At 47.8% G+C, this 13,225-nt stretch overlaps 1 protein-coding gene across 1 annotated transcript in view; it reads right to left on the bottom strand.

The window, feature by feature from the left end:
• Positions 1-542: 542 nt before the first annotated feature.
• The window catches only part of LOC119443912 (rRNA methyltransferase 1, mitochondrial-like), a 20,527-nt gene continuing 7,844 nt past the window's right edge, over positions 543-13,225 (bottom strand). Inside the window, exons 2-4 of the mRNA XM_037708499.2 lie at positions 9,968-10,080; positions 6,088-6,181; positions 543-701 (exon numbers count right to left, since the gene is read on the bottom strand). Coding sequence (XP_037564427.2) covers positions 558-701; positions 6,088-6,181; positions 9,968-10,080 — 351 coding nt within the window. The 3' untranslated portion in view covers positions 543-557. The remainder of the gene's footprint in view (positions 702-6,087; positions 6,182-9,967; positions 10,081-13,225) is intronic.

The following is a 13,225-nucleotide window of genomic DNA, read 5'->3' as shown; positions in this document are numbered from 1 at the left end:
ACGTAGCGCCCAAGGCAGAGGTGGCGCTTTGGCGCACTTGGCGCAAGTTGCACTTAAGTGGGCGCAGCAAGGTGCAGACAAGTAGAATTGTAGCAAAATGGCACAAATGGCACAATTGGACCACCACTGGCTGCCCCGTGATGATGTCCACGGACAAGGGAATTGGAGTGTATACCCAATGCAGCACAGCAAATATGTGATTGCCTATTACTTTTTCTTTTTATTTGCACGCAAGCTAAGTTTTCACATCAGTGTGACATCTTGAATTTGGAACTATTTTCTTGTATTTTGGCCGTTGCGGCACCGTAAAAGTTCTTGAAATTCGCAAAGTCCACTCTTTGGCTCCTTTAGAATGCAATGTGGTCCATCTTTAGCATAAAAAGTTCACTCCACGTGCAACAGTGAGCTGCGGAAACTTCAAAGCGGTGTCACTGACTTCTGCGTCTTTCCTGGCATACTAATCCTCCTTTCATTGTAAGTGTGGATTTTGGGTTTCGTAGGAAGGCAATTCACTCATACAGCTCAAATAATTTTCCTCTCCTATGCCATCCAAGCAACTACTCACCTACAATCAGCATCACAGGCCTGTCAGGTGGCGGTAGGTCCCAAGTGAGCTTACGACTTTCACTGCCCGACGCTTGCCTTGTTGAGTCGTTAAAGCTTGATGTCCCCACAATCCACCAGCCCTTCGCCTTCAGCTCCTGTACGACATTCACAAATGACCATTGTCACACAAAAGCATAGCCTCAACGTGACACTTCTATATCTCGAACACCATAATAATGGGCATAACTATATTTTTAGCATAGAAGTCGTATCGCTTACATACACAGATAAGTTTTTATTGTGGCCAAAAAATGTCTTAGCAATGCAGGAAAGCACACAACGTGACTGAAAACCAAGTACTGTACACATTTTTTTTTTGGCTGTAAGCCTTTTGTATTTTTTTTTTTTTAATTTCTTGATGCATATTGTTGCTCAGGCAGTCTCAACATATCAATATCGTTACGGGGATGTTGGGAGTATAGACTGGATGTATTTACAATATATACACAAGTAGGGTTAGTGTAGTCAAGATGGCTGACCAGCAACAACACGCAGCAGCCAGTGTCTCTCGATCTTCCTTTTCTTTCCTCCTATCCTTCCGTAACAGGACCCCCGGGTGCTGAAGCGCCGTCTCGACGCATGTTAGGCGCAGAACTGCGAGCGAAGTATGGCTTCAACCGCGAAACGTGCACGATGTCAACTGGCATCGTACTTGAGGACGGATCTAACTGTAACGGCGAGATCTCGTAATTGACGTCGTTAACTTGGCTTAAGACTTCATAAGGCCCTGTGTAGCGAGAGAGAAGCTTCTGGAAGAGACCGACACGACGACATGGTGACCAGAGGAGCACCCAAGCACCTGGGGCAAACTTAACATCGGGATGGCACCGATCGTACCGCTCTTTTTGTATATCCTGAGATGCCAACAGATGCGATCGGGCGACTTGACGCGCCATGTGAGCGCGATCGATGACTTCACGAGCGTACTCAGTTGCAACACGTGGCACAGAAGGTAGGATGGTGTCAAATGGCAATGTAGGGTCGCGACCATACAAAAGATAAAACGAATATCCTGCGGTGTCATGTCTGGACGAGTTATACGCGAATGTGACGTAGGCCAACGTGGCGTCCCAGTCGCGGTGATCATTGGAGACGTACATAGACATCATCTCTGTGAGTGTTCGATTGAGACGTTCCGTAAGACCGTTCGTTTGTGGATGGTAGGCGGTGGACAGCTTATGCTCTGTGGCACAAGAGCGGAGGATGTCGTCAAGGGAGGATAGGAGGAAAGAAAAGAAGAAGAAGATCGAGAAACACTGGCTGCTGCGTGTTGTTGCTGGTCAGCCATCTTGACTACACTAACCCTACTTGTGTATATATTGTAAATACATCCAGTCTATACTGCCAACATCCCCGTAACAATATGATACAGAATTTTTTAACTAGCAGAGGCTGAAACGCTATTTAATCACTAAAATCTCTTTCCTTCGTAAACACAACAGCCTGGCAAGGCATTCCAAGGGCTGCAGCTTGACACCGCTACATTTGTAAATAACCTTTATCTCACACTCTGCTTTTCCATAAAGTCAAGCCCACTTATAACAATATTCAAGTGCCAAGAAAATCCCATGGTTATAACCGGGTTGCATGAAAATATGCAGAGGGGACAAACATTTTACTTAGACAGGAAGAAGTACAGTCTAACTGCCTTATTGGTTTTAACAATACTCGAATGTAACAATGAGCAGCTGCTGCTCCATCAACTCTCATGTTTGTTCTATGACAGAATAAACCGGCTCCTACTGACACGTATACATGTTTATCTTTCACCGGTGGCCGCTTTCCACCGGCTGACAAATGTTAAACGTTATCGCTCGGCGCAGGACGCGCCTGTATCGGAAGTTTCTAGAACGTTGTCGATGCTTCTTTCCGTTGCCTGTTTTCACCGACGCTTATGTTATCTGATTGTATGACCGACGCGAATTGTCTAGAACATGGGTTCTCAAAGTGGGTTCCGCGGAACCTACGGGTTCCGCAGGCCCCTGCTCGGGGTTCCGCGAGCCACTGATAAATTTTCCCTGGTCCCGCTCTCGACAAGTGTCTAAAACGGCGAACACGAGGTGCGCTTGATCCAAAGAACCTCCATTACGAATGCCCGAGTGTCAAAAAGCACATCACAGTGCGTAACAGCAACGCGCGAACTGCGCAATAAATACGCAAGCAGCGTGTAGCCGCCCAACCTCTGAGAACGGGCAGCGCGCCTAAGCTTTCGCACTTGAATCTCGGAGGCCGTAACTTACCACCATGCGTCTTTCTCCTATTTGTAGATAGGGTAGGTGCCGATAGAGTGCGCACTAACCTCCAACGCAACGTATACGTTGGAGGAAAAAAAAAAAAAAAGAAAACGCGGAGCACCGCAAATGCGCGCCGCAGAAGAGCAAGAACGGCATAGCGTCCAACCGAAACGAAGCGGCGCAGTCCGCGTCGCCGTGGTCCTCAGCGGCAATCGTACGCGGCACGTGACTGACAGCAACGCCGAAGCGCTTCGTGCCTAATTGTGCCTTTAAAGCCTTTATTCTTGCGTTTATCGCCGCGCGTAACACCGCGTTGGCGGCTAGCCACGTGCCTCCGTAAGTGCGTAGTCGCTATCTCTGATCGCGTCGATAACCACCGCAGTTTCGTCCGCAGCGGTTGCGGCAAATAGTAGTTTCGTTTTCACTCGATGCGCGCGTCGGCTGCGTGCCTTCACAACTGCGTAGTCGCCTCCCATGGCAGCGTCGATAGTGACCGCAGTTTCGTCCGCACTTCTTGCCGCGAAAGGTAGTTTCGTTTTGACTTGGTGCGTCTGTCAGCCGCCTGCCTTCTGAACCGTAAAGTGACCGTCCATGATCGCGTCGATAGCGGCCGCGGTTTCGTCCGCACTTCTTGCCGCGAAAGGTAGTTTCGTTTTGACTTAAGGGCCGTATTCTGAAACGTTTGCCTAGGCGAAATTTCTTTTTTCGCTTTCAGGCGTGCGCTGATTGGCTGTTTTAGCAAAATTGGATGAGCTGAGCCTGCCTTCTGAACCGTAAAGTGACCGTCCATGATCGCGTCGATAGCGGCCGCGGTTTCGTCCGCACTTCTTGCCGCGAAAGGTAGTTTCGTTTTGACTTAAGGGCCGTATTCTGAAACGTTTGCCTAGGCGAAATTTCTTTTTTCGCTTTCAGGCGTGCGCTGATTGGCTGTTTTAGCAAAATTGGATGAGCTGATTGGGTGGTTGAGCCCTACGTCATTCAATTTTGTTCAACCAGCCAATCAGCGCGCACGCTGATTTCGCCTAGGGGAACGTTTCAGAATACGGCCCCAAGTTGGTGCGTGCGTCAGCCACCTGCCTTCTGAACCGCAAGGTCGCCGTCCATGAACAGCGGTTGCGGCAAGCAGTAGTTTCGCTTTTACTCAGTGCAAAACTGTCGAAGATAAAAAGCACCGGCTACATCGCGATGGACGGACAATTTGTTGGCGAGCAGCTGAGTGGCGAAAAAAATAATCGGGATGTGCGCCCGTTGGTGCAAAGCGCGTCTCAGATGAAAACGCGCGCCGCGAAGGATGTCGCGAGGCCTTCGCCGCTGCTAGCGCTAATCAGTCATGAGATGAAGAGAATTTCAGCTTCCGCACTGGTCTTGTGCTAAATAGAAACAAGATTTGACGATTCATTGAGTAAATAAAACCGTGTTGACGTAGTGCAGCATTTGTTTGTTTTCTTGATACCCTCGATAATTCGGTTAAATCGGGGGGGGGGTTCCTTGGCACTTTATGGAGCTTAGCAGGGTTCCTTGGGATGAACGTACCTGAGAACCCCTGGTCTAGAACTTTCTGGAAGACACGCGGGCATCAGGGATTAATCTGGAACCTTCGATGACTCAGGTATAAAAGCCGACGCGCTTCGCCGCTGATCAGATTTTCGACGATCGCCGACTGTGTTCGCCGCTATCGTTGTGCTTTGAGTGTAGCTTGCTTTCGTGGGCACAGGTTCGCCCAATAAACAACCAGTTTCGTCATACACAGTTTTGCGACTGTTTTCTCTACCGTCGCTACTACGTGACACTACAATTCTCCCATGCTGAATTATTGGCTATAACAATTAAATCTGGCTAGCGGGTGTCTGCACTTAAAAGAAAAGGAACGTAAAATACTGAAAAAGAAATAAAGAATGCAAGCTTCGCCACACTTGCCTTTGTGCCTGACACCCCGCACGGCACCACTTGGGTGCCCCTCTACCGTCTCCCTTCCCCCCTCCGACTTCAGCGAGAGGGTGAAAAGGAGACAGGAGAGGGGGGGCACGAGGCCAGCAATGTGATGCCTTGAAGCCCTGTGCAATGCGGGGTGCGCGACAAAAAGGTGGCTGTGACAAAGCGACTCTCGCTGACAAAGTGACTCTCACGGATATATTTTTTTTTCCGGCGCACACACCCAGTAGCTAGATTGAATTGTTATAACTGACAACATGGCAAGGAAGCATTGTAGTAAGCAGTTTATTTTAGCATAGAACACACATAGAAGTTGATGGTGCATCGGCTGCTCTGTTATATCGGATATATTGTTAAAATGGTATCTTTACAAGTGGGTTCAACTGTATTGAATTATATTACACCCATGAATAATGTGACCTTAAAAGAGGTTTGCAATCCGATTCATAAGCATGACAAAATAAACCACTTGGGTAGAGAAACACCATCACTTTACCTTCAATAATCATCGAAGAGCGAAACGAGTTTCACCATCACTGTTCTTGTCTATTTACTCGTGTAAAGGCCCACACTTCTTTCCGGATTTCTTAAAGGGTGTGCAGGCCTTACATGAGGACAGCCTATGACTACTCACTGTAGACTCAAATTGCGCACCAACTGCTATCCACAATAATGCAACCACTGGCAGCCAACTATTAACACTTTAAATAATCATCCTTGTGGCTTCCGCTACCGTCATCATTTGACAAGCTCACCTCAACGGCACCCTCCCAAAGCTCATTGTCCTCTGTGCCATCCAAAATGTTTCAAGATTCCCCTCACCTAGAAGCTCACTAAAGTGGGCAAATGACTGGGCTCGGGCGCCCTTGCCATCGCTTACAACGTTGGTGACTTCATCTTCCACATTAGAGGACAATGTCTGCACGTCCGCTTACATGTTCAAGTAGTCGGTAAAACCTAGTCGGTCTAGTCCATTGCAGTCTTTGTGACAGTGTAAGCACAGACACGGCCGAGATTTTTCACACGGTTGGGAACCGTACCATGGATTGTATGCAAACAACACACCAGCAGTGGAGAGAACATCACAACAGATGCGTTACACAGGAAAACCCAGAAATTGCGTTACATTTATTGATGATGGTAATTTTCAGACTCAATTCTTTATAGCAGGCGTAAACATACAAAAGGCGTAAACATACAAAACATATACAAGGCAAGGTTGAACTCTGTAGCAAGTTACTCGGTAGCAAGCATATGTACGCCTGCATAAAGTTATCTTTTAGTCGTTTCTCTATGACAACCCCTGCCCTCTCACCGCCATGAATCGCTCCGGCGTTTGCAGGACGTATAGGTCCATCAATTCCAGCGCTCCCGAGCTTGCCTTGCTCACTGTTGGCGACAGACGGCAACTGCGAAATGTGAGAAAGGACAGATAGAAGCAAAATTTTAAAGAATACATTATGTCAGCTCGCTGCTTCTTTTCACTACTAGTGAATTTGGGAATTCTACAGACATTCTCACACTAATGAGAAGCAAGAAAAGCAACGAAAGTGCCTTTTACATTGGTGCAAGGTTGTTAGTTAATTACACTTCAAAGTTAATTCAATAGAACGAAATTCTTCATATCAGGAAATGTGTAACTTTTAAGAACTGCTTGTCCTTAGAACACCTTGTATTTAGCACCTCAACATAACGAGGTGCGTTTATGCACAATTTCAATTTAATGAAATTTCACAGACACGTGGTTTAATGGGTGAATTACAAGTGGCTGCTTGTCCATGCACCTCTCAAATCGTGCGCCACGCGACCATGTTCCATATAAAGTTCAAATGCAATAAGATGCTACTGCGCCCTGCGTGCTGTATGCTTTGAGTGCGAGTGAAAGCGTTCGAGGGTCAGCCAAAAAGACTGGTGGCTTGGTGATCTCCATATTCCAGCACGAGCGCAGGGAAAAAAGCCGGGAAGGGGAGTGAGCTCGCGGTAACACGATCAAGTGCGCGCAAGAAGGGGGGAGTGGCAGGTTGGCGCGCGTCTCCTTTTATAGCGCGAAAGTGACTGCACATGGCTGTCAGCGCGCCCGAGTGCATACACAGCACAAGCGCCCTATTTTAGAAGTACCGTATTTACTTGATTGTAACGCTTTTTTTTTTCCAGATTTTTGCTACCTGAAGTTGATCCTCGCGTTTCAATCGAATACCGAAATTCAAGTTGTCTAAAAAGTGCAACCATGCAAACAATTCTAATAAACAAGTAAAATGTGCGAGTGAAAGCGCGCGAGGGACGCACGCTTTCACGGAGAGCGAACGCACGGCGGAGAGCAAACGCGACGTCTCCATCGCGCGAAAGGCCGTGGGGGAATGGGAGGGAGGGAGGGGAAGCAACATTTAGCTGCGGTGGCCAAATGCATGTCTCGCGACCGGGCGCAAGGGGAACTGGCGACTCAATCACCCACGTGAAAGGAGGAAAGCAGGAAGGCAGCGCGGGAGAGAGGTGTGGCTTCTACTCTACGTACTTGTATTTTGTGCGGCTGTGGGCTGTCGCGCACACCGTATCTTGAAAGCGATCGCCACAAGGCTTTGACCTTTGTATGCACTGTACTTTCGCGGCACAGTTTCCACTAAGCGATAGACCACACGAACCTTCGCTCACAGCTGATGCCGCGCTTGCTCACGCCAGCATTTTGACAGTGGTTGTCTGCGATCATTGAGTGTGATCTATTCATGTTTGTTAACTCAGTTAGTAAGCGAATGTTTCCAAGTTTATGCAGCCGATAAAGCTACTATTTTTACTCAGTATAGCTCTCCACTAATTTGCCATCGCAATTGATGCTTCGCGTTTCGGGCGAAACTACAATTTATTCATGCATCCGGTGGTTTCCGCGTTACTTTAGCAGTTTTCTTCTTCAGTACTTTTTTTTTGCAGGACACAAGAAAAGTCACCCCTCGCGTTACAATCGAGTAAATACGGTAATCAGCCATATGTGCAAAGAGTGGCCATGCCAAGATGGCGTGGCATCATGTGCGCTGTGCTCTCGCACATTTAGTACTGGAAGTTGCGTAATCTCGAGTTTCGGAGACACGTTGAAACGAGAGGCAGACAAAGCACTCGCTCCCCACTGTCAGCACTTTTCTTTGTGATAGCGTCGCCCCACTACGAGCAATACTATCAACTGCAGAGGCGGAGTGGACGCGAAAACGTGGCTGTCTTCACTTTGTACCACGGATGTAAAGATACCGTCCACACGGCATGAAACCGTATCTTTCATCATTGAGTCTTACATTCAACAAATTTACTTTTTCCGATTGCCTGATCACTTGGAAAATTTTGCGGCCCCTTCCATGTAAGCAAAATCTATCGGCGACTGTACTTACTTGCAGAAAAGATCGAATACAATATAACTAAATTTCAATATGATGAAGCAATTGCGGGTTTTACCAACTTCGTTACACTGAGGTTTAACTGTACTTTCATTTTTGTTCACAACAAGCTTCGAAAAGTTGCGAGGGTGAGCATTCTTTATTGATCAACATTCAGCTAGTGCCTAGCAGATCATATCAAAATTCCGAGCCCACGTAAAGCACATGAAAGCGACTGCAATGCGCAACTTCAACGCGGATCTGGAGCCATGTTGAGTGCGGCTCCCTTAGCCTAGTTATAAAGCTGCTTTCAAGCGTTATCAGATACTGCCACCACCAAAAATATATGCTGCCCCACTTCTGCACTATTCAGAATTTTGTCAATCACAGAATGCGACTGGCCAACCAGTACCCTATTTACTCACACAATGAATGTACTTTTTTTCCCAAAAAATATGCACAAAGTTGGGGGGCGCGATCACTGTGCGGGGTAAAATTTAGAGCTATTTTTTTTCCATGGGCACCTCTAAAAAAAGTCAGTTTCGCTCGAAATGCGAACCATCGATTGCGATAGCAAATGTGTAGACAGCTACACGAAGTAAGGATAATAGTTTTTTCGGCCATATAAACTTGCAAGCATTCGCTAACTATGTAAATTAACAAGGATGGTGTGGGCACACACAGGCAAATATGAACACATCACACTCAATGACCACACTCGCTGTCGAAACAATGGCGTGAGGAACCGCAGCAGCAGCAGTGCACAGTCGCTGTCAAAACGATGGCGTGGGAAACCGCAGCAGCAGCAGTGAGCGAAGTGACCTTCGTGCTATGTATTGCTTCAATTGATGCAAACTGAGCGGCGAGAATGGAGGACGCACAGAGATAAAAGGCGCCGTCGCACTACTAGACTCGGCCCCCGACCGCGCAATGCACAGTTGCTGCGCCGCCCTTCCGCTACCTACAGCACCATGCACACGACGAGCGCGGACAAAATACGGCGCGTTTCCTCTCCGCTTTCCTCCTTTGAACGCGGGACACTGAGGGGTAATCGTCGGCACCAACGGCAAAAATGCGCCTGGAGTGTTTATATAATTGCTATCGCAATAAAAGTAGGAAATAGCAGTACGATTCGGTGCCCGATTCGGCATCTGATATGGCCGTCCAACACAATCGTACCCGCCAGTCGCCTTATCAGACGCCAAATCGTACTGTGTCTCTCCTACTTCACGGCAGCAAGTTCAGGATGTGTTTATTATGTGAGGAAAGGAAAAAACGCACTTCTTCATTGGAAAAGTGGGGGGTGCGTTCATTATGCGAGTAAGGTACTCGGGATACAAGCGAGCACCGCAACTGACTATGCTAAGCGATTATCCGTCAACTAATCGCACTGGCATCACAGTCGCAGTGGTAAATGCCGGATGGGAAATGAGCCTTTTAGTCCATTGCTTGAGTTTATTCCTACTGGAAGTACTGTGCCAGCCCAAGCTTTGTTAGGTGTATGTCTTTAGGATCGCAATGGTTTTTTTTTCTACAATGCCATTCCATAGTGCTACAGCAAGAAATTGCTGTTTAAGAAACAAATGCTGTACAACAGAAAAAGACTAACCTTGTTGTATTCCGCACCAATGCAAGATGGCGCGAAGAAAAAGACACCGGGAAAAGGCGAGCCCGAAACTACTGTGGTAACGGCGAAACAACAAAGAGAGCTTTTATTTCCGGTTAGGGCCTTATATACCCTACGCCCGTCACGCACAAGGTTGACTACACTAGTACTATCGTGGAGAGGTTGCCAACCCGCAAACTGAACACAGCTGAACACAGGCAAACACAACAAACCTGTCCTTGCTGGGCATGAAAATCTTCTGGACACCGAAATAGCAAGACGATCGGAGGACAGCACCAAAGTTCATTGGATCCTGCACAAGAAGCAAGAAGGGGCCGATCACAATTTGCACGAAGCACCATGGAAATTACTATTGGGCTCTTAGGAGGAAAGCCAGAAGGAGCACAGCATAACTTCACAGCAAAGCATTGTGGCAATGAGGGGGTGCACACACTCTAAGCTAAGTTACTGATTGACACATTGATTCAATAACTAATTACCTGACCAAATACATCAAATGACAAGTTAACCAATTGATCAAACTAAACTGATTGACCAAATTACTGATTTACTCATTGGTTGGTCAAATGACTGATTAACATGTGACGATTAATTGACTGATGAATAAAGTGACGACGTTTAACACCCTAAGGCAACACAGAGGCTATGACAAACTGCATAGTGCAGGACTCCAGGTTAAATTTGGCCACCTGGGTTTACTCAACGCCCATCCAAAACACAGTACAGTGGAATCTCGTTGATACGATTCTGCATAAGATCTTTCCTGAAATAATTTGTTTTTTTCTTGTATACCATTTACCATTTCTTTTTCTTATATACCATTAGATCAGATAATACGATTTTTCGACGATACATTTTATTTTCCAGTTCCCGTGAAGATCGTATCGATGAGACTCCACTGCACATATGTGTTTTTGCATTCGACCACTTCGGGATGCGGGCCATGCGGCCACGGCAGCTGGCAATTGAACCAGCAGGGTTGCACTCGGCAGCAGAAGACCACAGCAACTAAGCCAACAAGATGGACACACACCAAACTGGAAGACACCATACCCTGCTTCATATATGAAGGCTAGAGAGACTTCTGTCACTGCTTGCATTTGCAACCAAACATAAGTGTGTCACATACGACAGAAAGATAAGGTATGCATCATGTAATTGCATGTAGCGAAAGTCTCATACTTTTACGTCACAAAATAAAATGACATAAGACTTCACTGAAACAAAGATTCAGACTAGTTGATCTTGCATAATAGGTAAATCTCAATGCATTAACAAGAGACGACTGCAGAAACATTGGCAGTGATGGGCACAGAAAGCAGCGTCTTCTTTCTGTGGTCGTCGCTTGTCTAATGTGCTGTGATTTACCAAATACAGCAGAACCTCATTTATACGTTTTGGAAGAAAACATGGGAAAAGATACACTAAACGAGACAACCTACGATCCGAAGTCATTAAATAAATTGGCAGACATAAATTACTTGACCCCCAACGTAATGAAAAGCACTGCACAAATCGTTGCAGCACAAGGCTGGTGGAGGCCGAGCGGCCCGAGACGCTCGTTGTCGTTTTTGCGGCTTTGGCGAAGCTTACGTATGTGTTTCTCGAATCAGGCCTGGGTCAGCAACTTTTAATGCGAAAGCACTAAATGGATCATGAGGCAGGAAATCCGGCATGAGCGGCGCGACCAAACGATGGTACAAATAGGCTACGAACCCTCCCCCTTTGGTGTTAAGACACAGTTAATTAGGATATACTCAATTAGGGTACTCGAACCCACGGCCCTTGGTGGGCGTCATACACACAAGCGTTGGTGTTACTTAAGGCAAAGTTAATTAATGTAGAGTTAATTAAGGCACTTGAAGCTACGCCCTGTGGTGGGAGTCGAACCACCACCTTTCGTTGCGGCATAATGTCTACGAATTGCGCAGTGGTCACGATGCTTTCGCATTCATCCACATAGAGATAACTAAATGCCCCGCAGACGTCACGTGCTCGTGACGCCTGCGGCAGAAAGGATGTTCCACATCCGCCCCTAGGTTTGTGAGTGGTGGCGCTGTTTAACACTCCCAGGGTTAGTTCTAGTTATAAAACATAAATACCCCAGAAAGCAAATGGGAAAACAGCTCTGCGGTAGCTCAATGGTGAGAGCATCGCACACGTAATGCGAAGACGTGGGTTCGTTCCCCACCTGCAGACAGTTGTTTTTTCATCTGTTTTCATTTCCATTAATTTATCATTTTTTTAATCCAATTAGTAAGCACGAGTAATTTCCCCTATGTTGTTATTGGTGTCATTGTTTGTTGGCTTCTTACAGAACGACTATTGTCATTCAATCGCACGCTGTCATTTTCCTTTGCGAAACCAAAACGAAGTCGAGCTTGTGGGCGACACTGCAATACAATGCCTACGATGCTCCCTAGCGAAAAATGACGCTCACTTCACGCCACCAGCAGCAGGGAACGGCAGCGCGTTTGGATTATTGCCTGTTAAAAGCATGTAGTACGCTTCCAATGGCATTGCGTCATACGCGGTTGTGGAACAGATACAGTAGAACCCCGCTGTTACGTTCCCGGGTGCTGCGTTTTCCCGGCTGTTACGTCGTTTTCGGCCGGTCCCGGCACAGCTCCCATAGAACCCAATGCATTGGTAACCCTGCTGTTACGTCCCAACTGTGGGACCGTTCCCGCATCATACGTTGCGAACTGCCACACTGCGCTGGCCCGAGCGGCCATTTTGACTTTTCATGTCGCTTGGCTTGGTTGCTTGACGATGGCATTGGCCGCCCAAAGTACTGGGGGCGACATTCATTACGTATTTTCGGTTTCCGCCAGCAAAAGTATGGCCTTTGATATCCGCTTTTGCTATCTAAAGATGATGTCTATGATGCGTTGCGGCCCTAAAATTGGTTTTGGCTCATAGATGTTCCGTATAAAGTCCAAGGGCGATAACGCCGTCGCCGCGCGCCGTATGCTTTCTTTCGCGCGCGAGACGCAGTCGTCGGCTACCCTCGCACGCTTTCACTCGCACATACAGCATACGTCGCCGCGCGCCGTACGCTGTATGTGCGAGTGGAAGCATGCGAGGGAAGCCGCGCAGCCATATGCTGAATGTGCGAGTGAAAGCGTGCGAGGGGAGCCGACGACCGCGTCTCGCGCGCGAAAGAAAAGCAGAGAGGCAGCGCGGCCTCCTTCCGTAGCGCTCGAGGCACCAGCGAGGGGGGGGGGGGGAGGGTAGCGGGCAGCGTTGTGCTCTGGCATCATACTGCGCAGCGGCGCGCGCGCGGTCCCGCGGGCCCTATCTTGAAAGCGATCTGCGTGGGGGTAGATTCTACGCAGTGTAGGTGTACGGTGGCTAGAAGGGGGAGGTGGGAGCAACGCAGCCGTCGGAGAGCGCGGCGCGTGTTGCAGTGATTCATGATTCCGATGGTGGGCGCTGCGCGTCGCAGCTAAAGGCGCTCGGTTTGCATG

The sequence above is a fragment of the Dermacentor silvarum genome, chromosome 3 (assembly GCF_013339745.2).
Source record: "Dermacentor silvarum isolate Dsil-2018 chromosome 3, BIME_Dsil_1.4, whole genome shotgun sequence".
NCBI classification, from domain to species: Eukaryota; Metazoa; Arthropoda; class Arachnida; order Ixodida; family Ixodidae; genus Dermacentor; species Dermacentor silvarum.
This window is presented reverse-complemented; position numbering and strand designations above follow the sequence as displayed.